Below are 17,237 nucleotides of genomic sequence, written 5' to 3' on the forward strand. Positions count from 1 at the left end.
TTCATGCCTTTATGATAAATCATACCATTTTGGTGTAAGCTTTTCTAATTTTTTTCCCCTTGACATTTTTAATATATTTTTCACATTTGTGTACATCAATACATGTAGTCTAGTCACCCGTTGTCAATGTCACGGGTGATGATGCCACGTTATGTAATTCATTCTCCTGTTGATGGATACTGGGTTGGTTCCAATACTTTATTATTACAAATAATACTGCCATGGACATTTTCAAGTACGTTGAACCCAAAAGAGATTTTCCCTAAATTATGTACCTGGGAGTTGAGTTGCTGGATCAAAGAACATGAGCACCTTCCACTTCCGGCTTCAATTTGGTAGCTATTGCCACACTGCTCTTCCTAACAACTCCACCACTTCCTAGCTGGGACATCTTGGGGAAGTGATTTAACCACCCACTATCTGCAGCGCCCCATGGACCCTGGCATTTGTGCTTTTGTGGGCCCGTTCATGCCCCAAAACATATAAAAACTGATATTTTATGACAGTGTTGGTCTAAAGATGAACATAAGCTAGGCTGGATTATATTCTTTGTCTTCTGATTTAAAAAAAAATTTTTTTCGTGGGCCCCTAAAAGTGTCATGGGCCCTAGGCACTGTATGTACCTGCTGTGTCTAGTGGAAAGCCAGCCTTTTCTGTCTGTTTCCTCATTTGCAAAATGAAAATTATAATCGTACTTAACACAGTTAAGTGTTATGTGCTATGATGGTTAAATGAGTCATTATATATAAAGTGTTTTATGACACGAATTAGGCACGATGCATTAGCTATAATTGTTACCAATTTATGCTTCCACCAGCAATGAATGGAAGCTCCTGTTGCTCGACATCCTTATCAATATTTGGTAGTCAAACTTAAGTTTTTGCCAATCTGATGGGTGCAAAATGGTTTCTCATTGAGATTCTCTTTATTAAATGAGATAATTCACGGTACAGGGCCTATCACACAGAACTCATCCTCTGTTCTCCATTTTTTTGTTTTTGAGGAAGATTAGCCCTGAGCTAACATCTTCTGCCAATCCTCCACTGTTTGCTGAGGAAGACTGGCCCTGAGCTAACATCCGTGCCCATCTTCCTCTACTTTATATGTGGGATGTCTACCACAGCATGGCTTGCCAAGCGGTGCCATGTCCGCACCTGGGATCCCAACGGGCAAACCCCAGGCCGCCAAAGTGGAATGTGTGCACATAACCGCTGTGCCACCTGGCCGGCCCCTGTTCTCCATCTTTTGAGGGCTGGGTCCACTTCATCTCTGCATATAGATGCCTCAGTGAATGTTTGGTGAATGAATGCATAACTGAATTGATGGAGATAGAAGAGTTGGGCACCAGAGTTTGAAAAGGAGAGCATAGTTCAGTGGAAAGATCATAAGCTTTCAAGTCAGACAAACCTGGGTCCAGATCCATCTATTCACTTGCTATGTAACTTTGGGCAAGGGATGAGCCCTCTCAGTGTCCAGTTGTCATCTATAAAGTGGGTACTATAATGCCACTTGGCAGGGTTGCAGTGAGAATACCACACTTTGAGAATGCTATGGGTCGAGCATAATTCTTAAAACCAGCTGGTGCTCAATAAATGTGGGTTCCTTGCCTTTCCCCCTATTGTCTGTTTGCCTCTGAGTCCCTTAGGATCTGGCACTACACTAACAGTGTGTTTCATGAGCTGAAACTAGAAGTTTGGCTACATGGATCCAGTGGAAAATGGCAGAAAAAGTCCTGGACTTGGAATCAGAAGAGGTGAGGTCTAAGCCTGCTTCTTTCTGTCCCTACCTTGAGCACATCACTTCTCTTTGCTGGGCCTGGATCCCCTGCCTTTTAAAAGAATTGGCTGGGGGCTAGCCCAGTGGCACAGCAGTCAAGTTCACACGTTCTGCCTCTCGACGGCCTGGGGTTTCCTGGTTCGGATCCCAGGTGCCAACATGGGACCGCTTGGCAAAAGCTATGCTGTGATGGCCGTCCCACATATAAAATAGAGGAAGATGGGCACGGACGTTAGCTCAGGGCCAGTCTTCCTCAGCAAAAAGAAGAGAATTGGCAGCAGATGTTAGCTCAGGGCTAATCTTCCTCAAACAAAAGAAAAAAAGAAGAAGAATTGGCTGAATATGTTCTTTTAGGATCAAACTTTAAAATTTGTAAATCTGTATGGTAGGTATATGGACGTTCACTTTACAATTCTTTCAACTTTTCTCCGTGGTTGAACATTTTCATAATAAAAGGTGTGTGTTTGGGGGTGCCTTAGATAGTTTTAAAAGTCTGATTTTTGAAAACCTAAAATCAGTTCCATGGATAACTCTTATCACACTGTAAGTTCCCTGAAGGTAGAGACCCTGTCTAGATCATTTCCTGCTGCATCTCCAGCACCCCCACTAGTGTCTGGGATGTTACTGGCACTCAACAAACATTCATCAAATTAATGAATCACTATATAAGCGTGTGAATGAACAAGCAGCCGGTAACTATGGCGTCTGAAGTGCAATGTGGATCCTCACAGAGATCATCCTCAAACCTTCCTGTCATTCTGTAAATGACAATAATATTAACAGTAGTAACGAATGTTTATCCACAGCTCAATGAGTGAGGTAGGAACAGATCCAGGTTTTGTGGGGGTGTGAATCTTATACAACTAAGGAAAAGAACACAAAATTTAAAACACAAAATAAGGTATACAAGTAGACATTTAACATGAAATAAATTCCAACCAATAACAAAATTTAAAAGGTGACGATTACCATATACAATCCTCAAATTTAAAAGTACACACAGTATTTTAATTAATTTACTGCCCCAGCTCTCTAATACTTTCTCCCATATTCTTTGATTGGATCTTTATATGACAACAATTTTATGATATCACTTTCTATAGAGGGAATAGAAAGATAATCTGACGTTTCCTTTAACATGTTTGATCAAAACACTTTATTTATAGCTTAAGAAACTTTAATCTCAGATCCACACTTGTTCCAATATTAGTATTGTTGTCAAGTTTAGGAGAATCCTATTCCAGATTCTTTCATCCATGAATTTAAGGCTACTGGGCATTGCAAGTTTTTTCGAGCAGTGACTAATCTTAACTCCTCGGAATTATTGACACTGTTTCCCAGGGCAAACGAGGAGCCTCGGATGCTTAAGCTTTATTAACCTCACGGTACTTCCACCTCTGCAGCTACACTTAATTTTAATTCTTTGTCTAGCTGCCAGAACAAAAATGAAACAAGGGACAGGAAATTCCTCTGTAGATAGTGATCTTCTTGGGATCCCACTGATTAGAGGGAGGCCCAAGCGCAAAGCGGATTCTTTCTCTCGGGGCCTGGAGTTTCCAGCCGGAGCATTTTCGCCAAGGGCCTGAAAAGCGCACCTTGTCCCCAGGGTCTCCCACTACAAGTCACGGTTCCTCTCTTCCCAGGCTGTCCTTAAAAGCACTCTCCCACTGGCTGCCGTTTCCGGTCGGCGGGACCGGAGAGGCAGCCCAGAGAACGGACCCGACGGCGCGGGAGACAGATGGCCAATATCGAGGAGTTTAGAGAAGGAGCCGACTTAAGGGAATGAGGGAGCGGGGGAACCATCGAGAGGTTGGCGGCGAATAGAGAGGCCAAGGTGGGAGGAGAACGAGAGGAAGCCTGTGAGTAGATGGGTAGGAGGGAAAACCATAGAGGGGCTGGCTGAGGCTAGAAAAGCCATCGGGGGCTGGAAACGAAAGGAGGTGTGGGGAGGGGGATTGGCCTCCGAAGGCTGCACTGATGACAACAGAAAAGACTCTTGTGTTGAAGGATGGGTCTTTTGGGCGTCCGCTTCTGAGTCTGTCGCTATCAGCCTGCCCTTGAGCAATGAACTTTCTCTCTGCGCCTCAGTTTTCTCTCTTGTAAAACAGGAATGATTATCTGTTACCTCTCAGGGTAATTAAATAAAACCATGTATGAAAGTACCGAGCATCCTCATGGCTTTGCACGGACAGTATGTAATACTTGGGAGCTAATGCTATTATTATTTCGCATGTTGAACTCCTTTCTGTAGCTCTGAAATTCTTTAGGGCCTTAAACTCAGGCAATCAGGCATTAAAAAAAAAAAAAAAAAAAGGACTTTAGGGTTGCCATGTAATCGCTCTGGAGGTCCCTGAATCTCCACCACCCCTTCCCTGGCTCAGATCTCACTCTTCCTCATCTGGATTGCAGCACCAGCCTCCCTAGTCTCTCAGCTTCCACTCTCTATCCAGCTAACATGCGCAGACAGATCTTTCTAAAACTCAGATCTGATCTCATCCAGCTTAAAACCCTTCCCCGCCTCTGTCTTGACTCAAGACAAAAATCTCAACTCCGGGGCTGCCATTCGAAGCCCTGCCTGATTCAGTGCCCACCAAGCTCTCCGGCCTCATTTTGGACCATTTTGTGCTCCAGCCAAACACAACATGTCATACCCTCGTTAAAGTCCTCGCAGTTTGGGACTCCGGGTGCTGGGTCTTCTGCTGTTCCAGCTGCTCAGAGTAACCTTTGCTGTGGAAGCTGGCCATTTTTTCAGGACTGATTTCCTCTAGAATGCAACCTCTAACTCCTGCCCACTTCCAGCTCCCAGGCTGAGAGATGCACACCCCTGCTTTTCTCCTTTGCTGCCTTCAGGCACTAGTTTCAGAGGAATCCTTCTAAAGCCCTCACATAATAGTGTCCTGCCTAGCTCAAAACTCTCCCAAGACACCTGCAGCACAAGGTCCAAGTTCCTCAGTCTGGTACCTGTTGATGTGTCCAGCCAGCACATTATGCTGTGCACATTATGCTGTGCACATTATGCTTAGTCACTTTATGCTGCCCTGGCTGCGTACGTTATGCTTAGTCACTCTGAAAGACGAGTAGTTCTGCAGGCTTTTTCAGTCCTGGCTGAATAGTATTCCATGGAATGCATATACCACATATGATTTATCCATGTATTAAATATTGATGGCCATTTGGGTCATTTCCACTTTTTGGCTATTATGAATAATGCTGCTCTGAGCATTCATGCCTAAGTTTTTGTGTGAACACATGTTTTCAGTTTTGTTGGATACATATGTAGCAGTGGAATGGCTAGGTGATATGGTAACTTTTAACTTTATGTTGAACTTTTTGAGAAAATGCACCATTTTGCCTTCCCACCAGCAGTGTATGAAGGTTCCAATTTTCCCACATCCTCATCAAATTCTATTGTCTTTGGGTTCGCCAAACAGCTTTTTCCTTCACGTTCTGCAGCTTGGACCCCCACTTGGATTCCAGGCCCTCAACATATGACCTCTGGAAGCACCCACCTCATCCACCCAGCTTCCTTTTCTCGCCCTTTCTATCATGTCTGCTTCCCAGGTTCTTGGTAAGTGCATTAGGCAGAACCCTTAGGTGGGGCAGTTTCTGACTCTATTCACTATCAGAAACTCAGGTGCTAAGATGGAGATTGTGTATCTTTCCCCTCTTTACTGTTTCCACAGATTGAATGTTTGTGTCCCCTCAAATTTCATATGTTGAAACCTAGTCCCCAATGTGATAATATTAACAGGTGGGGACTTTGGGAAGTAATTACTTCATGTAGGTGGAGCCCTCACGAATGGGATTAGTGCCCTTATAAAAGAGACCCCACAGAGCTCCCTCACTCCTTCTGCTGTATGAGGTTATAGTGAAAAGATGGCCATGTATGAACCAGGAAGCAGGCCCTCAGCAGACACTGAATCTGCCAGCTCCTTGATCTTGTACTCTCCAGCCTCCAGTACTGTGAGAAATAAATGTATGTTGTTTGTAAGCTACCCAGTCCGTGGTGTTCTGTTATAGCTGCCCAAATGGACTAGGACAGCTGTGTAACATGAGCAAGTTGTTTAGCTTTCCCAGACCTCATTTTCCCCAGCCCTCCCAGCCTCCTACCTGGCTATTGAGAATGAAAGATCTTTAACTTATAAATGGGGGAAATATTTCAATAGATATTTCACAAAAGAAGATATTAAAGTGGTCAATAAACACAGGAAAGGGTTCCACATCATTAGGCATGAGGGAGGCATGCAATGAGACACCACCGTCCCACTAGAATGGCCAAAAATAAAAGGACTTTCAACATGAAGTGTTGAGGAGGGTGTGGAGCAACTGGAACACACACACACTGCTGACAGGAATGTAAACTGGTACAGACACTTAGACAATTGTTAATACCTGCTAAAGCTAAGCAGATGTCTACTCTAGGACCCAGCACTTCCATTCCCAGGTATATATCCAGGAGAAATGAGTGCTTATGTCCACCCAAGGGCATGTGCAAGAATATTCCTAGTAGTTTTAATCTAATACATCAAACCTCCAAACAAGTGTCCATCAACAGTTAAAAAAAGAGAAGGAAATGGTAGAATAGTGATACAATAGAATCTGCACAACAATGGGAGAAAAACTACTGATATACAATAGCATGTGTGAGCTCATAGACATAATGTTGAGCGAAAGAAGTCAGACTCAAAAGAGTACCCACAATACAATGATGTTTACATGAGGTTTAAAAACAAGCCAAGGTAACCTTTGGGAATGGAAATCAGAATAGTGGTTACTTTTGGTGGGGGTTAATGATGAATGGGAAATATGAAGGATCCTTCTGGAATGCTGGTTATATGGCGATGTACAAATGTAAAAATTCATTTGTAGCCTAGGAATTCTGTACTTTATGTAACTTTCATGTCAATATATAGAAATAAAATGGGGAGGGGAAGCATGGTGGCCTCTACATGACAGATGGGGAAACTGATGTCACAGTGCTTCTCAGATTCGCCTGGAGAGGTTTGAGGTCTGATTGTTTTGAGACCAGAATCTGGATCCAATCATTTCTAAGCTGCCTCATCAAAATCTGATGTTTGCCACGAAGTCCTGATGGAACGCCTAATCCTTCGAGACACTGGGCACCGAGGCAATAAGGCGGCTCTTCATGAATTCACGGGGCTCCACGTGGTTGGGAACTCAGAGTCCCCACCTTCTGGTTTCTCCTTGTCTCTCCTTGCGGGCACCCACAGCCGGCACGCGGTTGATCAGCCCTAGACAGCTCGCTTGAGGGCTGGAAGATCGACCGCTTCTGAGGCCTCTGTTTCACACTCAGGCAACTCTTTCCTTAAGGAAGCTGTCTATCATTCTCCACCTAAATTTTCTTCCAGGCCCCTTGCAGCCCTCTGGGGCCACAGAACAATGTCCCTAAAACGAAGATCTTGGGATGAGAAAGTGTGAAGACTTCCCCAACTTTGGGTTGTAATTCTGGGTCTGCCATACACTCGCTGTGGGACCATAAACATTTCACTGAACCTCTCTGGGCCTCAGTTTCCCTGTCTGCGAAACACTGGGGCTGAATTTGAGACACTAAAGATTATTTGGCCGAATAATCTTGGAAATTCTAGTTTCGGCCTACATAAGGCTCTTTAGTGACCCTACATGCATCCCTGCCAGACTTTGAATTTCGGTCTCTTGCTTCTCCCAGGGGCCGAGGTGGGTGAGACGTTTCAATATTTTGGTCTTTGTCGCCCCCACGAGGCCTGGGAGAGTTCCTTGTTGCAGCAAGTGTCCAATGAAGACAAGATTTGTCGCCTCTAAGACGGATGAAGGCAGGGACTGCTTGGGTCTGGTTCGCTCACGCTTTTGTCCCCGGAAATTAGCATACAGGAGACACTTAAATATTTGTTGAATGAATGACTGGGATTCAGGTCGGAGGGACACAAGGCTGTGGGAACCTTTCCTTCGAGGGTGTGTGTTTCCAGCCGGAAGGCTTTCACGCGAACACCGCCTCCCCCCCTTGCTGGTCGGAGCCGGGTGGTCCCTTCGGGGCGCCCAGGTGGTTAAGTCCCACCGCCTCCCGCGTCCGGGAACAGCCTCCTGGGCGGCCGCTCCTCATTCCGCTCGGGCAGAAGGGGCCCTGCTGGGCGTAGGGTCCTGGAGCGCGAGGACGGAGCGCTGAGAAGGAGGGCCCCTGGAGCGTTTGGGGCGATGCTCGGTCGGGCGTCCGGGGGGCGCGGGAAAGGCCGGAGCCGGCTGAGCCTCTGGGGGGACGATTGGGGAGGACCCGCGGAGCACAGAAGGGGCGGAAACCGGGAGGCCTCCGTGGGCCTTGGAGGGACGGCGGGGAGTGCCCGCCTCGCTAGATTGCTGAGAGGATTCAGCGCGGCCCTGGATACGAACAGGGCGTATAAACCGAAGTTTGGGGGACGCAGTAGTTGGTCGTAGATGAAGCTGGAGAGAGAGAGATCGCTGAGGGCCGAGACGTTTGTCTGCTAGCGGCGGAGGCTGGGGCGGGGTCCCGGGCGGCACGAGCAGGGGCGCAGTGTCCCACACCGTAAGTGCGGACGGAGACGCAGGGACGGGTCCCCGCGGCGGGCGGGTCAGTGCGGGTGGGAGCGTGGGACGGCGGCTGGGGCGGACGGCGAGAGGCCTGGAGCGCCCGGCTCGGGTTTTAACCGCAGGCGGAGCCGTGCGAGGATCCTACACGGGGCAGGTGTTAGAAGGATCCTCCTGGAGCTGGTGGCCTGGTGAGGTGGCATGTCGGAGACACCCAGGCAGCTTGGGAGGTGAGGACGCACAGGGTTCCAGAAGGCCGAGGAGGAGGCCGCCAGCAGAGGCCGGGGGAAGGGCTCCAGGTGGAGGAAAACGTGAGCCTCTGCACCCAGAGCCGCTCCAGGTCAGGGTCTGGTCAGGGGGCTGCGAGATGCCGTGTGTGGTTGGAGCACAGGAGTGGGAGGTGAGGTGAAGGGGCCACCTCACGACGGCCTCAAATCCCAGGCAAAGGAACCTGGGGACTTGGGTCCTGAGGGTGATGGGGCCATGACAAGGGTTTGAATGGTGCAGAGGTTGCACGTGACACAGCTGTGAGGAGAGTCTCTGCCGGGCCAGTGTGTGAGGGGAGCTGGAGGCCAGGCTACCGGAGCAGGCTGGTCCAGGGGCCCGGGTGCAGAGGAAGGGGCCACAGCTGGGGCTTGGGGAACGGAGGAGAGCATATGGCTCTGAGAAGGTTTCAGGATGACGGAGGGACAGAACTCGGTGCCTGTCAAGCTTTGAGGAGTGAGGAGGGGGGAGGAAATGAGGACATTCGAGGTCCTGCACTTATGCGGGTGTGGGGCTTCATCATCATCATGTCCCAGGAGAGAAGCTGGGTCTTTTTTGGGGAGAGGAGGAGATAATGCTTCATTTTTGGACAGGATGATTGAATTCCTTCATTCATTCAACCAATATTGAATTGAGTCCCTACCCTCTCCCAAGACCTTTGCTAGATTCTGAGGATAGAGTGTTGACCAGGACAGAGCTCCCTGCCTTCGTGGAGAGCAAGAAAGGCAGTAAAAGTGCAAATCACTAAATGAGCAAGACCATCATGGACTGCCAAATGGGATGCGAAAGAAAGAAACAGACTGAGGCGGCACAGCAGGGTGCCACCTACTCCACCTCTCATGCAATCCGCAAAGCTTCAGTGAGGAAGAAGTATTTGAGCTGAGACCTGAATGGCCAGAAAGCATCCGCCCTTGTGAGGGGTTGAAAGGAACATTCCAGAGAGGGGACAGCAAGCACAAAGGCCCTGGAGATGGGAGAGTTTGGCAGGGCAGCCCTGTGGTGATGGGGGCCAGGGAGGGCCGGCAGCTGGGACCAGTCCACACAGGCTGAAGGGCTTCTGGGTTTTATTCTAAGTGCAGCGAGGAGGGTTTTAAGGATGACAGGGAATGACAGGATTCTGTGCGTTTACAAAATATGTTGCTGCAATATTGGCATAGAGAGAAGTTACTGGAGGAGGCAGGGGGTGGTGGGAGGCTGTCACTGTAAGCCGGGGGCAAACCGTGTTTTGCACTGGGGTGGTGGCAGTGGGCTGAAGTGTGAGGTGCTTGCAGACCGTGGTTGCGAGCACAGGGGTCAGGCAGAAACAGGTGCTGTCCTGGCTCTCCCACCTGTGGATGTGCAACCCCCGGTGAGTCACATGATCTCTCCCAGTTTCGGTCTCCTCATCTATAAAATAGGGGTCCTCATGGCCTCTGACTCATAGGTCTGCTCTGAGGACGAGGTGCATTTAGCAATGGCTGGCACCATAGTAAGTGCTCAATAAATGTTGGTCATTGTGGTCATTATTTCTAGGGATGCACATGGGGTGGCGTGGGTGTGGCTGTCATGGATGCAGCCAGTTACTATTTGGGTCTGAAACTCAAGAAATGGATCTGGGCAGGAGACTCATATTGGGTAGCTGGCTGTGTCGACCAGGATCAGTGTTGTCCCCTGGGGGACATCTGGCAATGTCTGTTGTCACAATGGGGAGAAAGGATGAGGGAGGTTGCTACTGGCATCCGGAGGGTAGAGGCCAGTGATGCTGGTCAACATCCTATGATGCACAGGATGGCTCCCCACAACAAAGAATGATCTGGCCCCCCAGTGTCAGTAGTGCCAAAGTTGAGAAACCATGGTGTAGACAGAATGGGTAGTTGCCTCTTTAAACTAGGCATACCCTCTCAGTTCCCCAGTCTCTGCTCCCTAATGTGTGCCCCTCACCCCCGACCATGCAATTATGAGAGGAAGAACTCTGGGACAACACTGTCCAGAGGCATTAGAACCTGAGCCACACTAAAAAAAGTGAAAAGTAACTGGTGAAATTAATTTTAATAACACACTTTACTTAACCTAGTATACCCAAAGTATTATCATTTCAAAATATCAATATAAAAATCATTCATGAGATAGTTTACACTCTTCTCTTGTCATTCTAAGTCTTCGGAATCGGGTGTCTTGCATTTACGACACATCTCAATTCAGACCGGACACATGTCAATTGCTCAAGAGCCACATATGGCCAGTGGCTGCTGTTTGATGGCACAATTCTAGAGGATCTTTAATTTTAGCATAATACCACAATTGTCTGGTCACTTGGGGTTTCTTGAAGGCTTTCTGGAGAATGTTTTCTCAGTTCGAGCTTATTGTTGCCACATCTAGAGATTTTTTTGCCCAAGTGTGCTGAGGAATTTGTGTGTGTACATTTTTTGGCTTTTAAAATATTGCCCAGTAAAACATTAAAAAATATCTTGTGGTCCAAACCTAATATAATTGTGAGCCCTTTCCAGCCGGTGAACCTCCAGTTTGCAGCTGGGTCAGGGTGCTTTAGGAGCTGTCCTGTGTGGTGTGTAGCTACTAGCTACGTGTGGCTATTTAGACTTAAATTAAGAGAAATTAAATAACATTTAAAATTCAGGTCTTCAGGGGCCGGCTGGTGGCGTAGTGGTTAACTTTGTGCGCTCTGCTTAGGCGACGAGGGTTTGCAGATTCAGATCCCAGGTGAGGACATACCACCCATCTCAAGCGACGCGGTGGTGGCCTCCGACATAAAATAGAGGAAGATTGGCACAGATGTTAGCTCAGGGCCAATCTTCGTTTCGCATACACACACAATTCAGGTCCTCGGCCGCACCAGCCACATTTCAAGTGCGCAAGAGCCCCACGTGGCTAGTGGCTGTCTCGCTGGACAGCGAGCAGATCATAGAACATCTCCCTCATTGCAGAAAGTTCGACAGCTTTCTTTTTTTTTTTTTTTATTTTTTCCTTTTTCTCCCCAAAGCCCCCCGGTACATAGTTGTGTATTCTTAGTTGTGGGTTCCTCTAGTTGTGGCATGTGGGACGCTGCCTCAGCGTGGTCTGACGAGCAGTGCCATGCCCGCGCCCAGGATTCGAACCGACGAAACACTGGGCCGCCTGCAGCGGAGCGCGCGAACGTAACCACTCGGCCACGGGGCCAGCCCCTCGACAGCTTTCTAGAACGCAGCTCTGGCCAGCCCGGGATCCTGGGGCTGGGCACGACCGTAACGCCTCTCCTCTCCCCTCTGCTCTCCCAGGCCACCCTCCCAGAGACGCAGCAGTCCCTCCCGCCCTGCCCAGAGGCCGGCCGCCGGCGGTCTGCAGCGCGCACCGCCTGCTCACGGCCACGCGCGGCGTGCCTGCAAGTTCCCAGCGCGGCCAGAGGACGTGCTCTGGGCGCCCCGAGTGCGGCTCCGCGGGCAGCGGCAGCGCCACAGCGGGTGGCTCTCAACGCTCCAGCCCTTCGGGTGCGTCGCCTGCGGCCGCGCCTTCAAGGGCTCGCGCCACCTGGCGCACTCGGGCGCACGGCTCCCGCACGCCTGCCCGCTCTGCCCGCGCCAGCTTGCAGACCCGGCCTGCGCTTCCCTGCCTCTCTGGGTCCACGCCCTGCACTGGGGCGCTGCCGCCGGGCCTCGGTTTCCCCCTCTGCGCCGCGGGAGCGTTCGTCTCTCCGCGCTCTGTTCCGGGTGTCATCAAGACAGGGCCGCGCCTGCTCCTTGGGCCTCGACTTCCCCATCTGCGCGGTGGGAAATGCCACCCTTCTCCATCTCCGTATCTGGCAACGTCTGGCCTTCTCTCAGCCTCAGTTTGCCCATTTGCTGGGCAGGAGATCATGGCTGTACCACATCAGAGCCAATGGCTGGTCACTGGACTTCGGTTTCTCCCTTTGCCCCGCCTACAGAACGGTCCCTCCCCAGCTCTCTGCCTTGCCGGGCAGGGGGATGCCAGCGGGACGGCCCGGTGGGAACAGGACCAACTCGGCTGAGCCCTTTCCCTGTGCGACTTCGGGCAAAGACTTAGCCTCGCCTAGCCTCAGTTTATTATCAATCGACCCGTCACAGCGACCGATCTGTCCTGTCGGGGGTGCGAGGAGAGCAGGCGACAGCGACGGCCTGCCTCAGTGGTTCCCACGCTCTCGCCCCCCAACCCCTCCCCGCGGGGCGCTCGTAAAGGCGGGCGGTGGGGTCGGCCGGCTCGGGGTGGGGGGGGGGGGGGGGGTCGGCGGAACTCTTGCTGCGGCGCCCGCGTTTCCGGCCGGCGTCTTTTCCCAGGGACGCCGCCGCCCCTCGCGCCCCCGCGCCCGCGCCCCCCGCGCCCGCGTCCCCGGCGCCGCCGGCCCGGAGCTCCCGCCAGTCTCGGTCCCGCCGCCGCCGGCGCTCGCGAGGGGAAGCCCGGGCCGCCCGGGACCTCGGCCCGCTCCTCCGGACCCGAGAGGCCGCTGCACCGGGTACGGGGGCCGGGATGGAGGGAGGAGCCTGCCTCCAGGACGGCGCGAGGCCGGGCAGGGCTGGGGGAGGGGCGGGCGGGGAAGGAGCCGGGGGGCGCCCGGACCGGCGGGGAGACCGAGATGCCCGCGCGCCTTACAGAAGTGGGGGGCGGGGGGGCCCTGGGGTTACAGGAGGAAGCGGGACAGAGAGGCCGTGCTGGGAATGGCGGGGGAGGGATGGAGAGAGAAAGATGCCAGATGCACACAGAAAGAAAGGAGAGAGAAGGGCTCCAGAGGCCCTGGCGTATGTAACCGGGAGTGCGAGGAGGCCCCTGAGGGCTGCAGACAGAAAAAGTAAAGACGTCAGCCGCTTATACGCAGGGACCCTCGGGGGACAGTAGCAGGAGCAAGGTTTGGGGGCCGCGGGGTACCCAGAAGGCAGGCAGTGGAGGAGCCTTAGACATGTAGACGTGAAACCGAGACGATGGGTTAGGTAGTGGGGCCAGGATGTCGAGACCCGAGGGTGCTGAGCGTAGGAACTGGATGGAGGAGCCCCGAGCGAAAGTGGGGAATTGGGTTAGTGGGGCTCTGGGGATGTACCTAGAGAGGAAACGAAGAGAGGCCACGGATGTAACTAGCGATGGGGAGGCCCTCAGGGCGCCTAGTGGGGATGGAGAGCTAGGAGGGCGTGGGGGCCAGAGACGGAGGCTGCTGCGGTGGTCCTGCGGGGAGAGGATGCCACCTGAGCCGGGGCTGAGAGGAAGCGACCCAAAGGGCCCGGGTGTGAAACGAGAGGCCGTGAAGATGTAAAGAAGAGAAATAAACTTGGAGATTGATTGGCTGTTGGGGGCTGGGGTAGGGAGTGGCGGGGTGACGTCCTCCGGTCTGACCTGGCGGCTGAGAGGGGGACCCAGCAGGAACGGCAGGTTAGGGCTGGGATAAGCTGAGGTCAGTTGGAGGCAGCCCCGAAGCATCCGGGTGGAGCCACAGCGATCTGCCCTGGACCCAGTTTCTTTTTGTAGGGGACGTAGGTCAGTGGTACAGAGCAGGTAACAAGCAGTGAGAACGGGGACACTTTCCCCAGGAAGGGGCGATTTTAACTTCTCTTCCCTCCGCCGCTCCCAGCTGCCGCTCCAGATGCTGCTGCTGCCGCCGCGGCCACCCCACCCTCGGTCTTCCTCTCCGGAGGCCATGGACCCACCGCCCCCCAAGACTCCCCCTTTCCCCAAGACGGAAGGCCCTTCCTCTACTCCTTCCTCAGCGGCGGGGCCCCGGCCCCCGCGGCTGGGCCGCCACCTGCTCATCGACGCCAACGGGGTGCCCTACACATACACGGTGCAGCTGGAGGAGGAGCCCCGGGGCCCGCCGCAGCGCGAGGCACCCCCGGGAGACCCCAGCCCTCGCAAGGGCTACAGCTGCCCGGAGTGCGCCCGTGTCTTTGCCAGCCCTCTGCGGCTGCAGAGCCACCGCGTGTCGCACTCGGACCTCAAGCCCTTCACGTGTGGCGCCTGCGGCAAGGCCTTCAAGCGCTCCAGCCACCTGTCGCGGCACCGCGCCACGCACCGCGCGCGCGCCGGCCCGCCGCACACCTGCCCGCTCTGCCCCCGCCGCTTCCAGGACGCCGCGGAGCTGGCGCAGCACGTGCGCCTCCACTGAGTCCCCCACCCGCCGAGCTGCGCCGCCCTGTGCGGGCCGCCACGCCACTCCCACACACCTCCCTGCCTCTGCTGAGGGTACTGTCTTACCCTGGGTCTCAGTTTCCCCATCTATCCAAAGGGAGAGACATTCCTTCCTTCTTTCCTTCCCTCTCTCCCTAGCTGTGTGATGTAGACCGAGTCGTTGCCCTTCCCTGGGCCTGGGAGCCAGTCGGAACTGGGTTCCCGGTCCAGCTGTGCTGTGTGAGCCTTTGCAAGTGACATAACCTTTCTGAGCCTTGGTTTTCTGCTCGGCAGTGGTGAACGGTTGTCTGCGCGGTAGATTTGACAAGAGCATTGGCACGGTCTGGTTCATTTCTGTATCTGCCCCCTTCCATCCACTACCCTCACTCTTTACTCAATAAACATTCCACACTCCATTTTAGGGCTGTTATTTGTGTGCGGGGCTTGGGGTAGCAGCGGGGCTGGGGGGGTGGAGACCGGACCATAAGCGCCTGGGAACCTTCTTCTCGGAGCCTGTTTCTGGCCGGCGCCGTTTCCCGAGGGCCCAGGCGCCCCGCCTCCACCACCCTCCCCGGGACCCTCCTCTCTGTCCCCCGGTCCTCTCTCCCCTACCGGCGCCGCCAGCTCCTGGGGGACACCCAGACGGCCCCGTCCCGTCGGCACCTGCAATCTCGGGGGTAGCCTGGGGCTGTTCCGGAGTCGCCCGGACCCGAGAGGCTGCTGCACCGGGTACGGGGGCCGGGAGGCAGGCGGGAGTCGGGCGCGGGCCGCGGAGAGGGGCGGGGCCGGAGCGGGTACCTGCGGGCCGACGGGGGCGCCGCGCGGGGCTCCGGCGAGAAGTCGCAGGGAAAGGCGCAGGCGCCGGGGGTGGCCCCTCGGAGAGCGCCGAGACCCAGGGAGCGCTGGGGGGCGGGTGGGCGTGGACTAGAGAAGCCGGAGGCAGCCGGGCGGGGAGGGGCCCCGAGGAGTTCGGGGAGGTGGCTGGGGGCAGGGGAGGGCCTGGGGGTCCCAACGTGGCAGCCCGCTTGAGAAGGCCTGCGCCTATATCGAGGGCGTAGAAGAGGCTTCTGGGTGGTGTATGTAGGATGGGCCGATACCCAGACCCGGATCAGGGCGTAGAGAAGGGAGACAGGGACCTGGAGGTCTACTGGGCGGGGCCTAGAGACGCCCTATGGGGTGGCCAGGTAGAGGGGCACCCAGTGACCTCAGGAGAGCACAGAGGGAGAACAGAGAGGAGGTCCTGGCCGTGCCTAGAGGGGTAGAGAGATCCTGTGCCTACAGGGGTGGTGGAACAGAGGCGAGGACAGGGGTTTCACGGAGGGAGACCCTAGGAACCTTACAGAGGGTCCCAGAGTACAGGGAGGAAGGACTGGAGAACAGGTGGAGGGCGGGGCATGCACAAATTCCGGGCAGCCTACATAGAGGGAAAGGATGGAGCCGTGGGGCTGAGCTTCCCTTCTCTGGGTAACCTCGTCCTCTCTCCCATCCACCAGGCCTCAGCCACCCCTCCGGATGCTGGTGCTGCCGTCCCCCTGCCCCCACCCCCTGGCGCTTCTCTCCGCCGAGGCCATGGAGGCCCCTCCCCCTCGGACGGGCCGGTCCCCAGAACCCGGACCCTCCTCCTCCACAGGCTCTCCCCAGACTTCGTCCCCTCCGAGGCCCAACCACTACCTGCTCATTGACACCCAAGGCGTTCCCTACACCGTGCTGGTGGACGAAGACGAGGCTCACCGGGAGCCAGGGGCCAACGGGGCTTCGGCTCAGAAAAAGTGCTACAGCTGCCCCGTGTGCTCCCGGGTCTTTGAGTACATGTCTTACCTTCAGCGACACAGCATCACCCACTCGGAGGTGAAACCCTTCGAGTGTGACACCTGCGGGAAGGCGTTCAAACGGGCCAGCCACCTGGCGCGGCACCACTCCATTCACCGGGCCGGTGGCGGGCGGCCCCACGGCTGCCAGCTCTGCCCGCGCCGCTTCCGCGAGGCGGGCGAGCTGGCCCAGCACAGCCGGGTCCACTCCGGGGAGCGCCCGTTTCAGTGCCCGCACTGCCCGCGCCGGTTTATGGAGCAGAACACGCTGCAGAAGCACACTCGATGGAAGCATCCGTGAGCCGGGCTGCAGTACCCCATGCACCGTGGGATTGTGGGGGGAGCCTGGACTCCTGTCTCCCTGAGACGCCCAGCCAGCGCTGGAGGCTGGGTTTCGGGCCCTGGACACAAACCCAGGCCATGTCGAGTGGAGGCCCAGCCTCCTGAAGGAGGAGCCCCTGAGTCATCTTCGGGTGCTGCGTGTTTTGGAGATAAGATGGGAACAAGCCCTCACATTGAGAGTGGCCTCGAGACCTCCGCGATTCTGCGGCTGAGGCCTGACTGGAGGGGCTGGGGAGAGTGCTGTGTGGAAATCCCCCGCCTCAAAGTCGTGGTTGGGGCCTTTAGGAATCGGCACCATCTTCCTGAGGCCTCCCCGCTGATGGTGGGGGAACGGGCCCCAGACCTGCCTCATGCCCCCCAGCCAGGGCCTGAGACTGGACACCCAATAAATGCGTTTTCCACTTTGAGCGTGAGAGGTTTGTTTTTGAGGAC

The 17,237-nt window shown here is 54.3% G+C and overlaps 2 protein-coding genes across 7 annotated transcripts; both read left to right on the plus strand.

Moving 5' to 3' along the window:
* The first annotated feature begins 12,798 nt into the window (after positions 1-12,798).
* Positions 12,799-15,071, plus strand: ZNF580 (zinc finger protein 580). Of its 4 annotated transcripts, none has more exons than XM_070499172.1 (2): positions 12,799-13,018; positions 14,123-15,071. In XM_070499172.1, the coding sequence occupies exon 2, from the start codon at positions 14,135-14,137 to the stop codon at positions 14,651-14,653; it is 519 nt and encodes a 172-aa protein (XP_070355273.1). In that variant the 5' UTR covers positions 12,799-13,018; positions 14,123-14,134; the 3' UTR covers positions 14,654-15,071. The 4 variants fall into 4 exon arrangements, with proteins under 4 accessions (XP_070355273.1, XP_070355272.1, XP_070355270.1 ...); XM_070499171.1 differs by lacking the exon at positions 12,799-13,018 and adding an exon at positions 13,092-13,408; XM_070499169.1 differs by lacking the exon at positions 12,799-13,018 and adding an exon at positions 13,219-13,351.
* Positions 15,062-17,212, plus strand: ZNF581 (zinc finger protein 581). 3 transcript variants are annotated; one of them, XM_070499168.1, is made up of 2 exons: positions 15,062-15,384; positions 16,149-17,212. In XM_070499168.1, exon 2 carries the CDS (start codon positions 16,168-16,170, stop codon positions 16,762-16,764), a length of 597 nt encoding a protein of 198 aa, XP_070355269.1. In that variant the 5' UTR covers positions 15,062-15,384; positions 16,149-16,167; the 3' UTR covers positions 16,765-17,212. The 3 variants fall into 3 exon arrangements, with proteins under 3 accessions (XP_070355269.1, XP_070355268.1, XP_014712177.3); XM_070499167.1 differs by lacking the exon at positions 15,062-15,384 and adding an exon at positions 15,403-15,449; XM_014856691.3 differs by lacking the exon at positions 15,062-15,384 and adding an exon at positions 15,443-15,568.
* Positions 17,213-17,237: the final 25 nt, after the last annotated feature.

Source organism: Equus asinus, chromosome 26, assembly GCF_041296235.1.
Source record: "Equus asinus isolate D_3611 breed Donkey chromosome 26, EquAss-T2T_v2, whole genome shotgun sequence".
Taxonomy (NCBI): domain Eukaryota; kingdom Metazoa; phylum Chordata; class Mammalia; order Perissodactyla; family Equidae; genus Equus; species Equus asinus.

Bases quoted from the DNA above. Each gene is read 5' to 3' on its own strand.
- ZNF580 (XM_070499172.1), top strand. From the start codon at position 14,135: ATGCTGCTGCTGCCGCCGCGGCCACCCCACCCTCGGTCTTCCTCTCCG.
- ZNF581 (XM_070499168.1), top strand. From the start codon at position 16,168: ATGCTGGTGCTGCCGTCCCCCTGCCCCCACCCCCTGGCGCTTCTCTCC.